At 52.2% G+C, this 23,488-nt stretch overlaps 1 protein-coding gene across 3 annotated transcripts in view; it reads left to right on the top strand.

The window, feature by feature from the left end:
* Positions 1–23,488, top strand: part of LOC136577272 (signal transducer and activator of transcription 1-alpha/beta-like) — a 145,065-nt gene that overhangs the window by 40,135 nt on the left and 81,442 nt on the right. For 2 of the 3 annotated variants that reach the window (XM_066577117.1, XM_066577118.1), the window contains 4 exons: positions 696–799; positions 1,726–1,877; positions 2,030–2,212; positions 4,275–4,436. In XM_066577117.1, the coding sequence (XP_066433214.1) occupies positions 696–799; positions 1,726–1,877; positions 2,030–2,212; positions 4,275–4,436 (601 nt within the window). The remainder of the gene's footprint in view (positions 1–695; positions 800–1,725; positions 1,878–2,029; positions 2,213–4,274; positions 4,437–23,488) is intronic. The other variant, XM_066577119.1, reaches the window with a different exon arrangement.

The raw sequence follows: 23,488 nt of genomic DNA, 5'->3' as shown, positions 1-23,488 counted from the left end.
TGCACCATGGATGACACCTTGTACATCATCCATATCAGAGGCGGCGAGACGGGTGGAATTTGCGGGAGAACAAGGAATTAGTGGAGATGGTCTGTCCCACCTACTCGACTGCTTGACCTCACTAACTTGCAGCACCGGAATCTGTCGCCAGAACCATGTTCAGTATGAACCTGGGATAGGTGTGTACATTGTAGCCGCATCTTATTCTTAAACAATAAGCATACCTTGAGGTTTGACCCGGAGGGGCGCACTGAGTCGTTGAATCTTGTAGCGTGACACTCTCTCTCTGTTTGTACATAGCGATAGAGCTGACGCTCTGCCTGATCCGGGTGGAGAAAGACAGAAATAATAAAATCAGCAGGTGCCACCAAAAATTAAACCACTTGCTTCCAATAGGGGGCGGTGGAACGTTTGTACTACCCGCTTACAAGAAGCGTGCCCCTGCCCGGTATGAGCTCTACACTCGGGGAGTTACACCTGATACATTCATGTTGCAGTTTCCCTTATCACGCCCAACGGTGATGATGGCCTCACTGGATTGTGGAGCGTCTCCATGAACAGCAACACATCTCCAACCCCTCCAGCTTGGGAGCCGAACACATGAGCAGCCACCAGCAGTTCACAGCTCTCCTCTCCAGACTTTCTGGTCACTTCTCTTTATTTGCCCTTAAGTTTGCATTGTTTTATCTTTTTAGAAAATGAACATAATACACAAAATGAACATCTCGCCCAAAATGAGCTGAAGCAGGAGAGACTGGTGCTACAGAACATCTACCTTGCCATAGGTATTAAGAGGAAGGTACGTGCGGTAATACTATGAGTTGTGTATTCTTGAAACTACCTTTCGCATTAATTTTTTGTCTCTATTGATTTTACGTCACACAGAAAAACCCCTTAAAAGGGGTTGTCAGAGTTACGCAAAGGCCGTTCACCGGGTCCCCCATAATGTAAAATGGCAAAGCAACTGATACGTCTCTCCGTTCCCCGCTCATCCTCTGCTGGTGTTGTCTTTATAGGCTGCAGTCAGCCTGAGCGGTCTACAAACAAGCTGCTGCAGCCAATAACCACACTCAGCGATCATGCTAGCAGTTCGCTGAGCTGCCATATACTTGCAGTCCCCCTTCCAGCAGCGATCACAGGCTTCTTGCTTCTTCAAAGCTCCCGCTATGGCTGTTTATAGCTAAAATAGTGTAAAGACTGAGAATTGACTAGTTTCAGATATCCTAATCCCAAGTAGATCCTAGCTGTTCAGAATGAGATCACATGACCATCTGAGAAGAAAGAGGCCGGGAGTTTCAGACAGAGAGGAATAACTAACCGAGGTAACAGTAGCTCATAGATAGATAGATAGATATAGATGCCTATATGGTGAATGAATTTTAAAAGATCACCAGAGGGGCCCCTTTACATTTTTTTCTGCAGGTAACCTTTTCATGCCCGCAGTAATTGCTGTCCCTGATCCGATGGGCGGTATTGCACGGTTTGCCAGCAGATTTACTTGGCATCATTTTTTATATGTTGAAACAATTACTAAATAGAAACTAAGCTGGTAAATGGACGACTGAATGTCAGGCCTTCTGTATGAATGTCAGGTAGGTTCATGCGAACTACGATAGCACTGAGGAAGAGAACGTATACAGATAAAGTGCAAAGCAGCACCAGAATTGGGTCTAAATCCAACAAGAGGAATACTTATACACATTATTTTTTTCTCCGTTTGTTTAGGAAATTGTTCATAAAATCGGGGAACTCCTTAATATCACAAGTCATACCCAGAGCTCCCTTATTAACGAAGAACTGGTGGAATGGAAGCGAGGACAACAAATAGCCTGCATCGGAGGTCCTCCAAACACCTGCCTCGACCAACTCCAGAGCTGGTAAGTCACCCGACCCCAGACCCTGCAACATTAAAGAAGATGTCTCGAGGAAGCAGTGAATTTTTTTTTTTGCCCAGTCCCCCTAATTAAACATACATTACTAATTACCCCTGTAAATTACTTTCCTAGCTGGTTTGTACTTACCGTTCCAGCGTTTCAGCAACTTATAAAAGTTTCCCCAAGATGGCCGCCGGCTCTTTCCCCGTCGCTCGCTGCAGCCCGACGTGCGCGCTCCCAAGACGCTGCCAGCTGTGTCTCCATGGCAACCGGACGCCAAGCAGCCGCCGACCGGACGCCCCGCAGCCGCCGACCAGTCACCCACCGCCAGGCAGAAGGTAACCGGCGCAGCCCCCCCCCAGCGACAGCCCCCCCGGCCTAGCGCTAGTTCCCCCATCACAGCGGCAGCCCCCCCCGGCGCAGCGACAGCCCCCCCCCCGGCCTAGCGCTAGTTCCCCCATCACATCGGCAGCCCCCCCCGGCGCAGCGACAGCCTCCCCCCCGGCCTAGCGCTAGTTCCCCCATCACAGCGGCAGCCCCCCCGGCGCAGCGACAGCCCCCCCCATCACAGCGGCAGCCCCCCCGGCGCAGCGACAGCCCCCCCGGCCTAGCGCTAGTTCCCCCATCACATCGGCAGCCCCCCCGGCGCAGCGACAGCCCCCCCCGGCCTAGCGCTAGTTCCCCCATCACAGCGGCAGCCCCCCCCCCGGCGCAGCGACAGCCCCCCCCGGCCTAGCGCTAGTTCCCCCATCACAGCGGCAGCCCCCCCCGGCGCAGCGACAGCCCCCCCCCATCACAGCGGCAGCCCCCCCGGCGCAGCGACAGCCCCCCCCCCCGGCGCAGCGCTAGTTCCCCCATCACAGCGGCAGCCCCCCCCCCGGCGCAGCGACAGCCCCCCCCCCGGCCTAGCGCTAGTTCCCCCATCACAGCGGCAGCCCCCCCGGCGCAGCGACAGCCCCCCCATCACAGCGGCAGCCCCCCCGGCGCAGCGACAGCCCCCCCCGGCCTAGCGCTAGTTCCCCCATCACAGCGGCAGCCCCCCCCCGGCGCAGCGACAGCCCCCCACCGGCCTAGCGCTAGTTCCCCCATCACAGCGGCAGCCCCCCCCGGCGCAGCGACAGCCCCCCCCCGGCCTAGCGCTAGTTCCCCCATCACAGCGGCAGCCCCCCCGGCGCAGCGACAGCCCCCCCCGGCCTAGCGCTAGTTCCCCCATCACAGCGGCAGCCCCCCCCCCGGCGCAGCGACAGCCCCCCCCCCGGCCTAGCGCTAGTTCCCCCATCACAGCGGCAGCCCCCCCGGCGCAGCGGCAGCCCCCCCCGGCGCAGCGACAGCCCCCCCGGCCCAGCGTTAGTTCCCCCGGCGCCAGCCCAGCGCAGCGGCAGCCCCCCCCCCCCCCGACCCATCACTTACCTGGGACGCTTCTCGGGGCTGCTGGGCTGGGCTGGGCTTCTCCGCTGGGCAGCTCCAGTTTCTGCACCTTCCTCTAACAGAGGAAGGTACAGAATGGCCGCTCCAGCGCGCTCCCGAGCAGTGACAGCTCGTCTGCGCATGCGCAGAAGAGCTGTAGCGGGGAGCACACTGAAGCGGCTCGTGCTGAATGCAGAAGACCGGACTGCGCAAGCGCGTCTAAAAAGGCAAGCTGCCGGCGAATTTAGACGGAACCATGGAGACGAGGACGCTAGCAACGGAGCAGGTAAGTGGAATAACTTCTGTATGGCTCATATTTAATGCACGATGTATATTATAAAGTGCATTAATATGGCCATACGGAAGTGTATAACCCCACTTTGTTTCGCGAGACCACCCCTTTAACTATTCAGCTGCTATCCCCAATTTTAATGTGACTGGTAGCGGGTTAAGGGGGTTTTCCAGGGATCATTAAGATATGTCATCAATAGTTGTTCGACTGTGGTCCGTTGCTCGGGACCTTGACTGATCAGCTGAGCGGGTGCATGCTGTCCATTGAAGTCAATCCGAGACACACCCACAGCTGACACTGCAGACGTGCCACGGATTCGCGGGCAAGCAGTAGATTTAAAAAATTAAAAACTCTACTGATTATGTCCAACGGCGAGCCGTGAGGACCATGCACGGTCCAGCGAACCTGGAAGTGGAGAGATCCGCATGGACGCCACTGCTGGGGAATGCAGGTAAGCAGGGCTCACTGGCCACGGGCAGGGCTGGGTTCTGTGGCAGATTACCTGCACGGAATCCACACGTGCCGTGATCATGAGGCCTAAAGACTGGTTGGACCACAGTGCTGCATCACTGGGGGGTGAGGACAGGTAAGTCCCCCTGCTTTTATGGTTCTAACTGATTTGGAGCCATTTAAAATAAATTTGCCTATCACCCAGCCAACCCTTTATAGATCCTCTAATCTTGTATTTTGTGGTCTTGCAGGTTCACCTCTATTGCTAAAAGCCTGCAACAAGTTAGCCAGCAACTGAAGAAACTGGAGGAGTTGGAGCAGAAACTTACATGTGATGGTGAAGATCCCATCGCTGAAAACAAGCAAACCTTCCAAGAACGCACGCAGAACTTGTTTAAGCAGCTGATACAAAGGTAACGGTTTACTCTGCTAGTATAAACTGATTGTATGGAGATGGAATTACTGAAGCTTCAAACATAACAGAGGAAACAGCACATGTAGATCTGTCATCTGTTAATAAAGGATGGACGGGGGGCGTGGCCTGCGGATGACCGGGAAAGCCGCTTGAGAGTCGGACTCCCGCTACAGCCTTCCTTCCCTCAGCCATAAACCTCCGGTACTCGGCGAAAATCACCCTCCCAGGTCGGGATGGGTAAGAAGACGGCCCCAGACACAAAATCAGCGGCACTCACCTCCAAAAAAGGGACAATGGAGCGCTTTATCGGCGCTCCGTGCACAGCCGGGAGAAGATCCAAGATGGCGCCGGCCAGCACCGGAGCGCATGTGCCGGCTTCCTCTCCCCCTGCAGCAGCAGCGGCTCAACTCAGCCCGACCGCACGGAGAACACAGACCACACAGATGGAAACCCCCTTAACAACAGCAGCAGCAGCAAGAGCTGGGACAGGGAACTCCTCACAGAACGACCTAGCAGACCAAAGCAGCCCGGGGACTGAAACCCAAGATGCAGGGTCTGCATCCACCATAACTGTGAGTAAGGGGGAACCCTGCCCCCCCACAAAACACCCAGGACAAAGCCCCTCAGCACACTACACAGCAACACTGCAACAGCACAGCCCTGAAGGGAGTAATGATCCCCACGACTGGGACATATCCCCTAACAAAAGTGCATTCAGCAGCCCTACACATAGCTCGCCAGAAAGGGCAACATCTATGGCGGATAACGGGGCATGGAAATCACGAATTATGTCAATCCCCACAAAGGACGAATTGAATGCACTATTTACAAGATTTGAAGAGTCTAACAGACAGGCCCTTGACCGGATCCATACTGACATACACCATATGGGACACAGGCTCCTCCAGGTGGAGGAGACGCAGGAGGGAATGGCGTCCATTTTGGAATCCCACAGACAGGTCATTCAACACCAATCAGATCAAATCTCCAACATTATCTCACATTTAGATGATCTTGAGAACAGAAATAGGAGGAATAACCTGCGCATACGGGGCGTAACAGAAGAAGTAGAAGGTCACCAGCTAGAGGAATGGGCCCAAACATTTTTTTTACAACTGCTGGGCCGCACACGAGAAAAACCGATCATGATAGATAGAATTCACAGGGCACTGGGCCCGAGAAGCACGGACACTAACCGCCCAAGGGACATAATATGTAGGATCCACTTTTATAAGGAAAAGGACTACATGTTACAGAAAGCCAGAGAAAAGGGAGACCTCACGCATAATGGCCGACCGCTTATTCTGCTACAAGACCTAGCACGTAATACACTGCGCCTGAGAGGAGCCCTGAAACCACTAACCACAGCGCTAAAAGAAAACGGAATCATATACCGGTGGGGTTTTCCATTCGCCCTAATTGCCAAAAAAGAGGGGAAGACAGCCACTTTCCGTATGTTGGGAGATTTACCCAATTTTCTAGGCACATTTCAGCTCCCCCTGATTAAGATACCTGACTGGCCTACCTCCCCAGTACCGATCGCCTATACAGCCCAGGAACAATGGCAATCGGTGCCCCCTAAACAGCGACGAGAACGCCGCAGAGACCCAATACCAGGAACTTAGACTTCAATGTCTTTCCAAGATTGTTACAGAAGGCATACCAAAGGGTCATCACGCCGCTGTCCGAATATGGACTTTACACCCGTTATAGTCCTTATAATTGCCGTCTAATTACGCTAAGTTTATAATTCTGTTTCTTGGTTTTTTGTTTTTCTATTATAAAATTATTATAACCTATTTAGAAACAGGTTTAAAATGCCGATACCGGAACCTATGTACACAAGGATCCCGATAGGGACCTCAGCGTATCTACACTCACACTGAGGGAGGGGGTTGTGTGGGACCCGATCTAGCTTTGTCGGAAACCTCACCACTCTCCACCAGGGTGAAAAGTTGCACATTAGTGCAACCTACACGAGTTCTCAACTCCTCACCACACTAGTGTGGCGGCCTAATGCCACACAAAGGTTTTCTAACAAACCTTTTTCTTTTTTCTTTCTTTTCTCTTTCTTTTCTCTCCACCCCACTCTCTCCCTTTTCCCCCCTCCTCCCAAACCCGGTCGGGAAGATAACCCAAGAATTAAGACTACACAATGACCAATATCACATTTAGTACTTACAATGTAAGGGGGATGAATAAGCCTGCCAAGAAGGGGCAGATCTTGGAACACCTACATAAACACAGAACAATGATTGCGCTACTACAAGAAACACACTTCCAAAAAAACAAGATACCCAATTGTAGGAACCTCAACTACACAACCTGGTATCACAGCCCTCATCCTTCTAAAAAGGCAGGGGGCACGTCAATTGCCATACACAAACACTTCCCTCACAAATTTATTTCGCTATCAACAGACTCTGAAGGTCGTTATATTTTTCTAAAAATCCAAGTCAGCAATGAAGTTATAACTGTAGCTAACATTTATTTCCCGAACCAAGGACAGGTCCGATTTGGGATCCGGATACTGGGGGCTTTGAGGACCTTTGCGAACGGCTCCAACGTCATACTGGGAGGTGACCTCAACCTCAGCCTAGAGCCCAAACTCGACTCCTCTGGGGGTAAGTCTAACATCGCATACACAGCACTCCGCAGACTCCGCAGGGAACTGGCTAATCTCCGCCTGATTGACCTCTGGCGGATATTACACCCGGGAAAAAGAGATTACAGTTTTTATTCCCCATCCCATAAATGCTATCACAGACTAGACTACCTATTCATATCACACGCCCTACTAGATCGTAACCCCTCAAGCTCGATAGGTTCCCTCATCTGGTCCGACCATGCTCCGGTCTCGGGATCATTGAGAGGGTCTCAAAACGATAGGAAAAACATTAGCTGGCGCCTGAACGATAACTTACTGAATGACACCGCCTGCTTACAGGCGATTCAGGAAGCTATCCGAAACTTCGGCCTGGACCACGCCCTGGACCTAACCCCTGCGCCCATAAAGTGGGAAGCACTTAAATGTGTACTCAGGGGGATATTTATATCCCACGGGGCACGCTTAAAGAAAGAGAGAACAGGCAAACTGAGCGACCTAATCTCCCAACTGGACCAACTCGAACACGCCAACAAAACATCGTCCTCTATAAGTAAGGCAGCAGAAATTTCGTCAACCCGAAACAAAATATTACACATACTAGACCAAAATTCACTTTGCCAGAGGGATAAAACTAAAGGATGGTACTATGAGCATGGGAACAAAAGCGGAAAGGGACTAGCCAGAGCTCTAAACCCAAAAACATCACAAACATACGTATTCGCCATTCAAACTCAAAAAGAAGGACTGGTCCACGCCAACTCAAAAATAATAAATAATTTCCACCAATATTATCACGACCTATACAATCTTCCAGACAGATATAAAAAACAGGGGACGAAAATAGCACGAGAGAGAGATTCCTATCTGGCAGACTTTACTCCAACTAGGATCTCGGACTCAGACCAGGCCTTACTAGAAGAGGACTTCACAATACAGGAGGTAAAAGAAGCAATCAAGTCCCTGAAGATAGGGAAGAGCCCAGGTCCTGATGGGTACACACCCCGGTTTTTCAAAATCTTTGAGGAACACTTAGCCCCTTTATTGCTCCACACCTTCAACTCAATCTCTGACTCGTGCCCCTTCCCCACACAAGCATTACAAGCGGTAATAACAGTCATACCGAAGCCAGGCAAGGACCCATCAGTCTGTGGTAGTTACAGGCTGATATCCCTCTTGAACATTGACACCAAAATTTTCTCCAAAATTATAGCTACACGTCTACAAGCGCAAATACCAACCTTGATCCATAGAGACCAGGTGGGCTTTGTGCACGGGAGGGAGGCAGGGGACAATACTATAAGGACGTTGGCCCTCGTGTCCCGGGCGCGGAAATCCGGGGATCCCCTCTGTCTTCTCTCAGTAGACGCGGAGAAAGCCTTTGACAGGGTAAGCTGGGGATTTCTGGAGGCAGTCCTTGAGAGGCTGGGCTTCGGCCCCAAACTCAGGAGCCGGATAATGGCCTTGTATAGGGACCCCTCAGCACGTATCCGGGTCAATGGACAGCTGTCGGATCCAATTCAGATTCGTAACGGCACACGTCAGGGGTGTCCCCTGTCTCCCTCCCTATACATACTAGTTATGGAGGCTTTAGCGAACGCTCTCCGAGCGAATTCGAACATATGCGGGATCAGGATAGGCAATACCGAACACAAAACAGCTCTATATGCTGACGACCTATTACTATATATCACGAATCCCAGAATAGCCCTCCCTGTTGTCCTAGAGGAATTTAAAAGGTTTGGACGGCTCTCTAACTTTAAAGTGAATCTGAGCAAGTCAGTAATCTTAAACACCACTTTAACAGATGCAGAAGTCACCGCCCTAAAACCATCTCTTCCTTTCATCTGGAGATCAGACGAGATCAAATACCTGGGGGTAACAATTACACCAGACCTAGACCAACTTTTCCTGAAAAACTATAAATCCCTATTAACCAAACTGGAAGCGGACTTTGACAGATGGAAAACAGTCCCTCTGTCTTGGTTCGGAAGGATCAACACCATCAAAATGAATGCCCTCCCAAGATTTATGTACATGTTCCAAACAGTACCAATAAAACTACCGGGGGCATTTCTATTAAAGGTCAGGAGGTCAATGATGTACTTCATCTGGGGGAACCATAGACCAAGGCGTAATTGGAAGGCCCTGACCGCACCCAGAGCTTCTGGAGGAATGGGAATCCCAAATCTAGCTCTTTACCATAAAGCCTCATTAACTAAACGCATGTTAGATTTACTCCACGTTGGAACACAGAGGCTTTGGGCGGAATCGGAACAAGACTCAGTCCCCTTTAAAGGAATGGGCCTCGCATGGATACCGGACAAAGAGAAACATAAAGACCTAGGACTATCGCCCTTCATAGAGAACATGATAACGACATGGTCAGATTATGTGACTCTAAAGGGAATGATTAGTAAACCCGGCCCTCTCACCCCGCTGACGGGAAACCCAGAGTTCCCCACCTTTTTAAAAGGATCATACCTGACAAATAACACACCAAACAATATCTTAAGGGTCCGGGACGTGGTATCGACGGAAGGGCTTAAACCACTAATTGATTTAATCGGAGACAGAAGGCCCCCTCCTGGAGCATGGTTCCATTATTTACAACTTAGCCACTACATTAGATCTTTAGGAACCATTCAACAATTGAGCCGCCCCACCACCTCATTTGAGGAAATCTGTATCTCATCTTCCCCGGAAAAATATACAATATCGACACTATATCAAATACTGATCAAAGAGGACACCCGTAACTATGGGAGGGACATAGAAAGGAACTGGGAAAGGGACCTAAACAATACACCCCCAGAGGAGTCCTGGAAAAAATCATATACCGTATATACCGGCGTATAAGACGACTTTTGAACCCCGAAAAATCTGCTCTGCAGTCGGGGGTCGTCTTATGCGCCGGTAATACAAAAAAAAAAAAAGTGTAAAAAAAAAAAATTTATTACTCACCTCCCCCGGCGTTCTGTCGCGCTCCGGCAGGATGCCGCTCGCTCCGGCAGGCTGTCGCTCGCTCCTCGTCCCCGCCGCAGCATAGCTTTCTGAATGCGGGGCTTGAAATCCCCGCTTCCAGAAAGCTAGTACACACGCCGGCAGCCATGACAGCATTGAATGGCTGTGATTGGCTAAAGCACACGTGGCTTCAGCCAATCACACTATTCAATGACATCATTGAATGGCTGTGATTGGCTGAAGGCGCACGTGTTAGCAATCACACCCATTCAATGATGTCATTGAATAGTGTGATTGGCTGAAGCCACGTGTGCTTTAGCCAATCACAGCCATTCAATGATGTCATGGCTGCCGGCGTGTGTATTAGCTTTCTGGAAGCGGGGATTTCAAGCCCCGCATTCAGAAAGCTATGCTGCGGCGGGGACGAGGAGCGAGCGACAGCCTGCCGGAGCGCGACAGAACGCCGGGGGAGGTGAGTAATACATTTTTTTTTTTTCTCCACTGTATACCGGCGTATAAGGTGACAGTTGGGGGGTCGTCTTATACGCCCCGTCGCCTTATACGCCGGTATATACGGTACTCTATCACACAAAATCTCGATATCCAACAAAATGCAGGAATTAAATTACAAAATACTTATAAGATGGTATCAAACTCCAGTGAAACTAGCGAGGATTTTTCCCCAGTATCCGGATACCTGTTGGAGATGCCTAAAAGAAAAAGGGTCATTCATCCATCTCTGGTGGTCCTGCTCTCTGATCCGTCCACTATGGCGAGAGGTCAACACTCTTTACTCTACGGTTAGCAGAAATCAAATCCAATTCACGCCAGAAATTGCTTTATTGTCCATGTTCCCTGGTTCAATATCACATGCCAAAGGCTCTCTACTGAGATTCTTTATATTGGCCATGCGTCAGATAATTCCTAGAGCATGGAAAACAACAACACCCCCTTCCAGATTACGGTGGCTGGAAGCTTTAGATCACATAAAACACATGGAGGAGCTTTGCGCTAGGGATGAACTAAGATACGAGAAACATGTCTCCACCTGGCTGATTTGGACCCAATACCGACATTCACCGGACCTAACGACTTGGCTAGAGACAGGCATCCCACCCTCCCTGATCACAACTATACCCACAAATATGAATACTGTGTCATTAGCGATAACAGACCAATAACTACATAAGTCCATACCTCAACCTTTCTAAGGTATAGACCGGACCCTTCCCTCCTCCCCTTCCTTATCCTCCCCTACACCTCTTCTAAATATCTTATCTGTCTTTTTTCTCTTTTCTTCCCGTTTTTTCTTTTCCTTAAACATATTTCCAATAATCTCTCTATGTTTGCTTGATATAATTAGTTCATTAAAGGATTAGCAATTGATTGTAATGTGATATTTCGAGACTATAGAATTGTTTTAAAATGTTTAAAAATGTTTAATATTTGGAAAACAGAAAAATCTGCCTCAGAAAGAAACTATTTTATGAAGGAAGACAAAGAGAATATATTTCTATACTGTTTATCTACTCATATGTTAAAAAATTGTATTCTTTAAAAATGCATGGCAGGCAATAAAATTCTTTTGAACCATAATAAAGGATGGACACAGTAAGGATACCTTCACACCGGCGTTCAGTTTCCCATTTGTCTGTTTCATCTTAAGAGCAGAAAAATGGATAAAACACTCGCCTGGATGCAATACTTCCAGGTGAGGGACTACATAGAATCGCTAGGGAATCCTGGGGCACTGAGCTCGGAATTCACTCCACTCGAGAAGCTATGTGTGGGCTCTGACGCACCCCCTCACGCAATATCTCTGCTGTACGGGTTGCTGGCCAAAGCGAAAATAGGAGACACACGACCGCCATGGGAGTCAAGATGGGAGGAGACACTGAACGGGCAATTCTCCGGAGAGCTCTGGAGCAGGACATACCGGATGACCCACAAGATGTCCATCTCTGCCAAGGCACAGGAGCTCAATTACAAAATCGTCACGCAATGGTACAGAACCCCGGACAGGCTCCACAGAATTTTCCCAGAAGTCTCAAACACATGCTGGAGATGCTGCTCCAATGTGGGAGACATGCTGCACATCTGGTGGTCCTGCCCACTAATTGCGCCCCTTTGGAGAGATGTCGCCAGAGTTTACGAGAGGGTCTGCAGATCTCCCATGGGCCTGAACCCCGAGGTTGCTCTCCTTTCCATGCTCCCTGGTTCGGTATCTAGGATCAAAAAGAGCCTTATAGGCCATTTCATCATGGCCATGCGCCACATTATATCCCGGCACTGGAGGCGTGGAGGGGAGATCCAGAGGTCCGCGTGGGTGGAGGAGGTCGAACATATTAGGTACATGGAGGACCTTCGGAACAGCGAAACTGTGCAGAACCAACCAGCAGCCGGGTCTCGAGATGCCTGGATGGCCTGGATAGATTTCAAAGGCTCCCCTTCGTTTCTCAAATGGTTGGCCGACGGATCTCTATAGACAGAGATGAAAACCCACCCACGTGACATCGGGGCCCCCTTCCAACTTACCCGCCTGTTTCCTTAATTTCTCTTCTCCCAGAATCCATATATGCTCGGCGATTTCACGAGACAGCCAAACCCTTCACCTCCGTCCCCTCCTCCCCTTTGTACCTAGTTCTCTTTCTCCCTCCCCTCTTTTCTTTCTCCTTTTCTTTATTTGTCCCCCAGCATTGTCTGGGGTATACCTATATATCGGTTTGTCCAGTTTTGTTTTGAATATAATGTTACCTACAAAATCTGTTTGCAACGCACATTGTTCAATTCCGCAGGGCTCAATGAAAATGCAGTGGCGGCGGTTCCTGGGTGGCGGGCGGTGCGGGCGACTCCCTCAGAAGCCCATCTGCTGATAGCGATAACTAAAAGTAAAGAGCATTGAGAGGAGGAATCCTCCATAGAAATTGGGGGGCTCAGACCCCGAGGTCCACACAACGACACCATTGTCTAGGTGGGGGCCCCCTGACCAATAAATACTTTTTAAGATAAAGCTCTCGATACACAAAAAGGAAAAGTGGAGAGGCACGAACCCGCACTGGCCCGCGACCCGGACCGCGCTACAAGATAAGAGAACAACACCCTGCATGTACAATAAGTATCCATTTTATTGAAATGTTGTATGGTTGGCATAGAAAATTAATAAACACATTTTGAAAGAAAAATGGATAAAACACAACCTGTAAAATCCCCACCGATCTCAGTGGGTCTGTTTGTTCTCGCTGCGCCTCATTTCACCTCCGTTCCACTTGGGTTCCATCCTCTTAACAGAAAAAAATGACTGAGGTGCAAAATAATGTAAATCGAACAGAACGGGTTGTTTGTTATTTTTTTTCCTTTTTAAGCTATTTTGCTTGTATCTTTTTAGGCTTTTGTTTGATGGTTCCATTTATTGCAGCTGCAGATGTAATCTAGAGATACATTGTAATGGCCGTCATCAGGTTTGTTCACACAGCGGAACGGAACGCAGAATTTTCTACATGAATTCCGCCTCAAAAAAGCGTGTCTTTCCGATGTGGTTTTTGGTGCGGTTAATTGGTTAATTGGCTTAATCCGCTTGTGGAATTTTGATGCAGAAAATCATGTTTACGCATGAAGAAGAGACGTGTCACTCCTTGATGTGGAAACACGACTTTCTGTGTTGAACCTTCGCATGTGCATTTTACCAATTGACGGGGCAAATTCTGTGTGGATCTGCGGAAAAAAGCTGTGGAATCTGATTGAGTTTTTGAGGGAGAATTCGCAATGGAAAATTCCACATCTAATTTCGCCATGTGGACATACCCTAACTGACACAAATGGATTGTCTAATTTCATTGTTTTATCTAGTTTAGGTGGGCATTAGAGATGAGCGAACACCAAAATGTTCGGGTGTTCGTTATTCGTAACGAACTTCCCGTGATGCTCGAGGGTTCGTTTCGAACAACGAACCCCATTGAAGTCAATGGGCGACCAGAACATTTTTGTATTTCGCCGATGCTCGCTAAGGTTTTCATGTGTGAAAATCTGGGCAATTCAGGAAAGTGATGGGAATGACACAGTGACGGATAGGGCAGGCGAGGGGCTACGTGTTGGGCTGCATCTCAAGTTCACAGGTCCCACTATTAAGCCACAATACCGGCAAGAGTGGGCCCCCCCCCCCCTCCCAACAACTTTTACTTCTGAAAAGCCCTCATTAGCATGGCATACCTTTGCTAAGCACCACACTACCTCCAACAAAGCACAATCACTGCCTGCATGACACTCCACTGACACTTCTCCTGGGTTACATGCTGCCCAACCGCCCCCCCTCCCCCCCACAGCGCACACCAAAGTGTCCCTGCGCAGCCTTCAGCTGCCCTCATGCCACACCACGCTCATGTCTATTTAGAATTGCGTCTGCCATGACGAGGGACCGCAGGCACACACTGCAGAGGTTGGCACGGCTAGGCAGCGACCCTCTTTAAAAGTGGCGGAGCGATAGCCCACAATGCTGTACAGAAGCAATGAGAAATAGAATCCTGTGCCACCGCCATCAGGAGCTGCACACGTGGGCATAGCAATGGGGAACCTATGTGCCACACACTATTCATTCTGTCAAGGTGTCTGCATGCCCCAGTCAGACCGGGCTTTTTAATTCATAGACACAGGCAGGTACAACTCCCTATTGTGAAGTCCCTGTCGACCCACAGCATGGGTGGCTCCCTGGAACCCACCGGCGGTACACAGAAATATCCCATTGCATTGCCCAACACAGCTGAGGTAGTAATGTCGTGCTTAATGCAGGTGGGCTTCGGTCCACACTGCATGCCCCAGTCTGACTGGGGTTCTTTATAAGTGTACAGATGTAGTAAAAACTCCGTGTGCACCTACAGCATGGGTGGGTGCCAGGAAGCCACCGGCGGTACATAGAAATATCCCATTGCATTGCCCAACACAGCTGAGGTAGTAATGTTGTGCTTAACCCTTTCCAATCCAATTTGTATATGGTTTTCCTAGGGGTCTTACTCTTTTTCTGCTGTTATACAACGGCGCTATATGCTGGCTAAAGCCAGTACTGCATGAGCTGACACGTAGGATAGGCTCCGACAGCAGAGAGGCTGGCAATATACAGTAAGAGAACCCCGACGGACGTCTACCAACAACGGAGCTGTACAGCCTTAAACCCTAATGTCTTCACAGGTCACATAGTGGACTGGAAAGGGTTAATGCAGGTGGGTTTCGGCCCACACTGCATGCCCCAGTCAGACTGGGGTTCTTTACAAGTGGACACATGTAGGTTTAACTCCCTGTGGACCCACTGCCTGGGTGGGTGCCAGGAAGCCACCGGCGGTACATAGAAATATCCCATTGCATTGCCCAACACAGCTGAGGTAGTAATGTCGTGCGTAATACAGGTGGGCTTCGGCCCACACTGCATGCCCCAGTCAGACGGGTTCTTTAGAAGTGTACAGATGTATTAAAAACTCAGTGTGCACCTACAGCATGGGTGGCTCCCTGGAACCCACCGGCGGTACACAAAAATATCCCATTGCATTGCCCAACACAGCTGAGGTAGTAATGTCGTGCTTAATGCAGGTGGGCTTCGGCCCACACTGCATGCCCCAGTCAGACTGGGGTTCTTTACAAGTGGACACATGTAGGTTTAACTCCCTGTGGACCCACTGCCTGGGTGGGTGCCAGGAAGCCACCGGCGGTACATAGAAATATCCCATTGCATTGCCCAACACAGCTGAGGTAGTAATGTCGTGCGTAATACAGGTGGGCTTCGGCCCACACTGCATGCCCCAGTCAGACGGGTTCTTTAGAAGTGTACAGATGTATTAAAAACTCAGTGTGCACCTACAGCATGGGTGGCTCCCTGGAACCCACCGGCGGTACACAAAAATATCCCATTGCATTGCCCAACACAGCTGAGGTAGTAATGTCGTGCGTAATACAGGTGGGCTTCGGCCCACACTGCATGCCCCAGTCAGACGGGTTCTTTAGAAGTGTACAGATGTATTAAAAACTCAGTGTGCACCTACAGCATGGGTGGCTCCCTGGAACCCACCGGCGGTACACAAAAATATCCCATTGCATTGCCCAACACAGCTGAGGTAGTAATGTCGTGCTTAATGCAGGTGGGCTTCGGCCCACACTGCATGCCCCAGTCAGACTGGGGTTCTTTACAAGTGGACACATGTAGGTTTAACTCCCTGTGGACCCACTGCCTGGGTGGGTGCCAGGAAGCCACCGGCGGTACATAGAAATATCCCATTGCATTGCCCAACACAGCTGAGGTAACGTCAGCTGTAATGCAGGTGGGCTAAAAATTAATTTGATTACACTGTAGGCGAGGGCCCACAAAAATTGCTGTATCAACAGTACTAATGTACATCCCAAAAATTGGCCATGGCCAGCCAAGAGGGCAGGTGAAACCCATTAATCGCTTTGGTTAATGTGGCTTAAGTGGTAACTAGGCCTGGAGGCAGCCCAGTGTAACGAAAAATTGGTTCAAGTTAAAGTTCCAATGCTTTTAAGCGCATTGAAACTTATAAAAATTGTTCTGAAAAATTATTTGAGTGAGCCTTGTGGCCCTAAGAAAAATTGCCCGTTCAGCGTGATTACGTGAGGTTTCAGGAGGAGGAGCAGGAGGAGGAGGAGGAGGAATATTAGACACAGATTGATGAAGCAGAAATGTCCCCGTTTTGGATGGTGAGAGAGAACGTAGCTTCCATCCGCGGGTGCAGCCTACGTATTGCTTACGTATCGCTGCTGTCCGCTGGTGGAGAACAGAAGTCTGGGGAAATCCAGCCTTTGTTCATCTTGATGAGTGTTAGCCTGTCGGCACTGTCGGTTGACAAGCGGCTACGCTTATCTGTGATGATTCCCCCAGCCGCACTAAACACCCTCTCCGACAACACGCTAGCCGCAGGACAAGCAAGCACCTCAAGGGCATACAGGGCTAGTTCAGGCCACATGTCCAGCTTCGACACCCAGTAGTTGTAGGGGGCAGAGGCGTCACCAAGGATGGTCGTGCGATCCGCTACGTACTCCCTCACCATCCTTTTGCAGTGCTCCCGCCGACTCAGCCGTGACTGGGGAGCGGTGACACAGTCTTGGTGGGGAGCCATAAAGCTGGCCAGGCCCTTAAAGACTGTTGCACTGCCTGGGATGTACATGCTGCTCGATCTACGCACATCCCCTGCAACATGGCCCTCGGAACTGCGCCTTCTGCCACTAGCGCTGTCGGCTGGGAATTTTACCATCAGCTTGTCCGCAAGGGTCCTGTGGTATAGCAACACTCTCGAACCCCTTTCCTCTTCGGGAATCAGAGTGGGCAGGTTCTCCTTATACCGTGGATCGAGCAGTGTGTACACCCAGTAATCCGTAGTGGCCAGAATGCGTGCAACGCGAGGGTCACGAGAAAGGCATCCTAACATGAAGTCAGCCATGTGTGCCAGGGTACCTGTACGCAACACATGGCTGTCTTCACTAGGAAGATCACTTTCAGGATCCTCCTCCTCCTCCTCCTCCTCCTCCTCCTCAGGCCATACACGCTGAAAGGATGACAGGCAATCAGCCGGTGTACCGTCAGCAGCGGCCCAAGCTGTCTCTTCCCCCTCCTCCTCATCCTCCTCATGCTCCTCCTCCTCCTCCTGTACGCGCTGAGAAATAGACAGGAGGGTGCCCTGACTATCCAGCGGCATACTGTCTTCCCCCGCCCCCGTTTCCGAGCGCAAAGCAGCTGCCTTTATGGTTTGCAGGGAATTTCTCAAGATGCATAGCAGAGGAATGGTGACGCTAATGATTGTAGCATCGCCGCTCACCACCTGGGTAGACTCCTCAAAATTACCAAGGACATGGCAGATGTCTGCCAACCAGGCCCACTCTTCTGAAAGGAATTGAGGAGGCTGACTCCCACTGCGCCGCCCATGTTGGAGTTGGTATTCGACTATAGCTCTACGCTGTTCATAGAGCCTGGCCAACATGTGGAGCGTAGAGTTCCACCGTGTGGGCACGTCGCACAGCAGTCGGTGCACTGGCAGCTTAAAGTGATGTTGCAGGGTGCGCAGGGTGGCAGCGTCCGTGTGGGACTTGCGGAAATGTGCGCAGAGCCGGCGCGCCTTTACGAGCAGGTCTGACAAGCGTGGGTAGCTTTTCAGAAAGCGCTGAACCACCAAATTAAAGACGTGGGCCAGGCATGGCACGTGCGTGAGGCTGCCGAGCTGCAGAGCCGCCACCAGGTTACGGCCGTTGTCACACACGACCATGCCCGGTTGGAGGCTCAGCGGCGCAAGCCAGCGGTCGGTCTGCTGTGTCAGACCCTGCAGCAGTTCGTGGGCCGTGTGCCTCTTATCGCCTAAGCTGAGTAGTTTCAGCACGGCCTGCTGACGCTTGCCCACCGCTGTGCTGCCACACCGCGCGACACCGACTGCTGGCGACATGCTGCTGCTAACACATCTTGATTGTGAGACAGAGGAGGAGGAGGAGGAGGAGGGTGCTTTAGTGGAGGAAGCATACACCTCCGCAGATACCAGCACCGAGCTGGGGCCCGCAATTCTGGGGGTGGGTAGCACGTGAGCGGTCCCAGGCTCTGACTCTATCCCAGCCTCCACTAAATTCACCCAATGTGCCGTCAGGGAGATGTAGTGGCCCTGCCCGCCTGTGCTTGTCCACGTGTCCGTAGTTAAGTGGACCGTGGCAGTAACCGCGTTGGTGAGGGCGCGCACAATGTTGCGGGAGACGTGGTCGTGCAGGGCTGGGACGGCACATCGGGAAAAGTAGTGGCGACTGGGAACTGAGTAGCGCGGGGCCGCCGCCTCCATGATACTTTTGAAGGACTCAGTTTCCACAACCCTATACGGCAGCATCTCAAGGCTGATGAATTTTGCGATGCGGACGGTTAACGTTTGAGCGTGCGGGTGCGTGGCGGCGTACTTGCGCTTGCGCTCGAACACTTGCGCAAGCGACGGCTGAACGGTGCGCTGAACTACACTGCTGGATGGAGCCGAGGACAGCGGAGATGAGGGTGTGGGTGCAGGCCATGAGGCGGTAGTGCCTGTGTCCTGAGAGGGGGGTTGCATCTCAGTGGCAGGTTGGGGCACAGGGGGAGAGGCAGGGGTGCAAACCGGAGGCGGTGAACGGCCTTTGTCCCACCTTGCGGGGTGCTTGGCCATCATATGTCTGCGCATGGTGGTGGTGGTGAGGCTGTTGGTGTTGGCTCCCCGGCTGAGCTTTGCGCGACAAAGGTTGCACACCACTGTTCGTCGGTCGTCAGGCGTCTCTGTGAAAAACTGCCAGACCTTAGAGCACCTCGGCCTCCGCAGGGTGGCATGGCGCGAGGGGGCGCTTTGGGAAACACTTGGTGGATTATTCGGTCTGGCCCTGCCTCTACCCCTGGCCCTGGACACCGCACTGCCTCTTGCAACCTGCCCTGCTGATGCCCTTGACTCCCCCTCTGAAGACCTGTCCTCCTGAGTAAGCGTTGCACACCAGGTGGGGTCAGTCACCTCATCGTCCTGCTGCTCTTCCTCCGAATCCTCTGTGCGCTGCTCCCTGGGACTTACTGCCCTTACTACTACCTCACTGCAAGACAACTGTGTCTGATCGTCATCGTCCTCCTGACCCACAGAAAGTTGTTGAGACAGTTGGCGGAAGTCCCCAGCCTCTTCCCCCGGACTCCGGGAACTTTCGAATGGTTGGGCATCAGTGACGATAAACTCCTCTGGTGGGAGAGGAACCGCTGCTGCCCAATCTAAGCAGGGGCCCGAGAACAGTTCCTGGGAGTGCTCCCGCTCCTGAGCAGGTGTTATTGTAGTGGAGTGAGGAGGCTGGGAGGAAGGAGGAGCAGCAGACAGAGGATTCGGATTGGCAGCAGTGGACGGCGCAGAACTGCGGGTAGACGATAGGTTGCTCGAAGCACTTTCTGCCATCCAGGACAGGACCTGCTCACACTGCTCATTTTCTAATAACCGTCTCCCGCGTGGACCCATTAATTGGGCGATGAATGTGGGGACGCCAGAAACGTGCCTCTCTCCTAATCGCGCAGCAGTCGGCTGCGACACACCTGGATCAGGAGCTTGGCCTGTGCCCACACCCTGACTTGGCCCTCCGCGTCCTCGGCCGCGTCCACGTCCTCTAGGCCTACCCCTACCCCTCAGCATGCTGTATTACCAGTGATTTGATTTCACAGGCAGGAAATAAATTGGCGCAAGACTGCAGGCCAAATATAATTTTTGCCCTTTTTGGAAAACGAAAGGCCCCACTGCCTCTAGTGAATGAATTATCTAAGTTTAATAACTGTGCTGTGTCCCTGCTTATGTGTCACAGAACGTGAGGGTAGCAGAGTTATTATAACTCTGGCAGAGCAGGTATTTTTTTCCCAATTAAGGAAAGCAAATGGCGAAGCCAGCAGTAAAGCGTAGCTGGGTGCGTATGATTTAGCACTGTTCTTCACGCAGCTCACACGTCTCCACCGCCCGTAAGGACGGACAGAGGCTGGACAAATAGATTTGTTTTCAGTTTTTTCCCACCAACAGGCAGCACTGCGTATATTCAATGAACATGAGAAGTTTAATAACTGTGCTGTGTCCCTGCTTAAGAGGCGCCGGAATAGTAGCCCCCGGGGATATATATGGAGGCAGCCCATGACAGGGTTAACGGGGAGGCCAGGGTTAATGGAAGGGTGAAGGGGGGGGGGGGTGTAGTATAGGGGGGAGTAGAGGGGGAAGTTAGAGAGAAAGTGCGGGAACAGCAGGGGGAGGAGCATCCCTAGGCGGCAACGGAGGAAGAAGAAGCAGAAGGAGAAGACGGAGGCCACGAGGAAGACGAGGGAAGAGGTAGAGAAGACCCAAGACCCCAGACAGAAGTCCCAAGACCCCAGGCAGAAGTCCCAAGACCCCAGGCAGAAGTCCCAAGATCCCAGGCAGAAGTCCCAAGACCACAGGCAGAAGTCCCAAGACCCCAGGCAGAAGTCCCAAGACCCCAGGCAGAAGTCCCAAGACCCCAGACAGGAGTCCCAAGACCGAAGTCTGCAGACCGAAGTCCCAAGACCTGTCCGTGAAGAGCCCGAAGGTGATCGTCAGGAAGCGCCCAGAAGAGGACTTACTGGACATGGAGGCCGCCATGGAGAAGATCCGGGCAGCGGTGGAGGAGCGGGGCATCGACTGGCTCATGAGGGTCCTGGATGTCGGGGCCCCGGGCCCATCGGAGGTGGAAGCGGCACCCGCACGGTCAGCAGCATCGGGGGGAGAGGCGTCCGGAGCCCCTGCAGCAACTGCGGTGAGAGAAAGGGGGCGAAGGACAGCCGCTGCGGGGAGCCGCACACCGGAGGCAGCAGCGGGAGCGCTGTCGGGGACTGCGAGCGGCCGGAGGGAGGAGGCAGGAGGGAGCAGGCAGACACCGGCAGCATCGGCGAGAGGGCCGAGTACTAGGAGGGCCCGCGCTCCGGCGCGTCTGAGCCCTGATCAGGCTCCACAGCGTCGGCGCCGCATAGAGAGTCCCTCACGGGCCCCTCCGGGCCGGCTCCCTGCACCATCCATGCCATCGGGGGAGCGCAGGCCCGGGAGGAATCTCGCCGGGCGGCACGGCGCAGCGTCCGGCACTAGGTCCCGTGCTGCCAGGGGGGCGGGGCCTGACACCGGGCTGTCGGCGGTGAACCGAGCTACAGCGTGGGGCCGCTCTGCAGGAGAGCCGGTGGTAGCAGAGCAGCCCCACAGTATCTTCCAGGGACAAGCTGAAGTGCGGCCCGTGAGAGCCAGGCCGAGCAGCAGGCAGGCGGCTGCGAATCCGGAGGTGCGTATGCAGCCAGAGGAGGACCCCGGTCGTCAGTTCGGACCACATTCGGACGAGGAATCGGATCCGCTGGAGGGAGGATCGGCGGCTGGTGGGACTACAGCCCCTACGCAGCCAGGTGAGCAAACACACGGGGACACTACACTACATGCAGTTAGCCGCGTTGCGCACGCGGGAGATAGTTTTGGGGGGTGGACAGGGGATGGGGGGGCGATGGCAGGCACACATGGCGCAGCGAGTGATTTTGGGTTATTTCTGGGTGGATTATGGGAGTTGTGGCGCAAGCAAGACGCAAGAGCAGGGCCGTCGCCAGTAGCTGCTTGGACGCTACCGTCCAATGCGTCGATCGCCGACGATAGCGCTAGGGGTGGTAGCACGGCTGGGGCGTCTGTAGGGCAGCAGGTAGCGCCCGTTACGGTAGGGGTCCAGACGGAGAAAGATGGGGAAGGGATTCGCTTGGATGACAGAGCAAAGGGGGAAGTTTATGTGTGTTTCGAGGGCCCCCTAGGTGCACACTTAAAGAAGGAGGTTAGAGAAAAGATTTGGCGCGACGAATACGTCGAGATCTTTTCTCTTCTCCCTTTGGAAAAATTCAATTTAGATAAAGGGAAAAGGACAGAATATAAGAAGGAAGAGGAGGAGAAACGTCGGTGGAAACTGATTCCACAGACGTTCTCCAACTGGATGCAAGCCTTCGCTATTCTGGCCAGCGTTATAGGTGAAAAGGCGCCGGAGAATTGCTCCGGCCTTTTTTGCTATCTTGATGCGATAGGTGAGGCGTACAGGGTGTACGGGGGCCAGACGTGGCTTAGGTACGACGAACAATTTCGTCAGCGGAAAGCGATCCGACCGTCTATTCGGTGGGATCAGAAAGATATTGGCCTATGGTTGCGGGTAATGGCCCCAGTTAGGTTTGGCCAGCCCTTTCAGGGGGGGGCCGGGACTAGCAGCTCGGCCAGTGGTTCCCAAGGGGGGGGGGCAGGGAGGACAGTCAGGGAGTCATAGGCTCGGATTGTGTTGGCAGTTCAACGACGGCCAATGCAAATTCGGGAACTCTTGCAGGTTCAAGCACGTCTGCTCCGTGTGTAACGGCACGTCACATGGAGCAGCAAAGTGCTTTAAAAAAGGAAAAGGAAAGGGTTTCGGGGCACCTGGAAAAAGGGATGACACCAGTGAAACTGGCAAAGATGGTGCCGTTTCTAAATAGGTACCCCGACCGAGATAAGGCTAGTTTACTGTTTGAGGGTTTTAGGGACGGTTTTAGAATTCCCGCCCCAGTTCATAGGGTTCCGGTCACAACCAAGAATTTGCCGTCAGCGATTCGGCAATCGGCTGTGGTGACCGAAAAATTGTTTAAGGAGGTTCAGTTAGGCCGCATGGCGGGACCGTTCCGTTCCCCGCCCGTGGCGGACCTGGTGGTCTCACCGCTGGGGGTTGTTCCTAAGAAGGAACCTAACAAGTTTCGACTCATACACCATCTGTCATACCCAAAGGGGGCGTCAGTAAATGACGGTATAGACCCGGAAATTTGTTCTGTGGTGTATACTTCATTTGACGCCGCAATAAAATGGGTCCGCAGGTATGGGCAGGGAGCGAAGCTGGCAAAGGTGGATATCGAGTCTGCGTTTAGGTTGCTCCCAGTTGCTCCCGAGAGCATTCGTTTGTTAGGGTGTTTTTGGGAGGGAAGTTATTTTGCGGATAGGTGC

The sequence above is a fragment of the Eleutherodactylus coqui genome, chromosome 8, assembly GCF_035609145.1.
Source record: "Eleutherodactylus coqui strain aEleCoq1 chromosome 8, aEleCoq1.hap1, whole genome shotgun sequence".
NCBI lineage: Eukaryota > Metazoa > Chordata > Amphibia > Anura > Eleutherodactylidae > Eleutherodactylus > Eleutherodactylus coqui.
The sequence above is the reverse complement of the archived record's forward strand: the minus strand, read 5'-3'. Positions and strand labels throughout refer to the sequence as shown.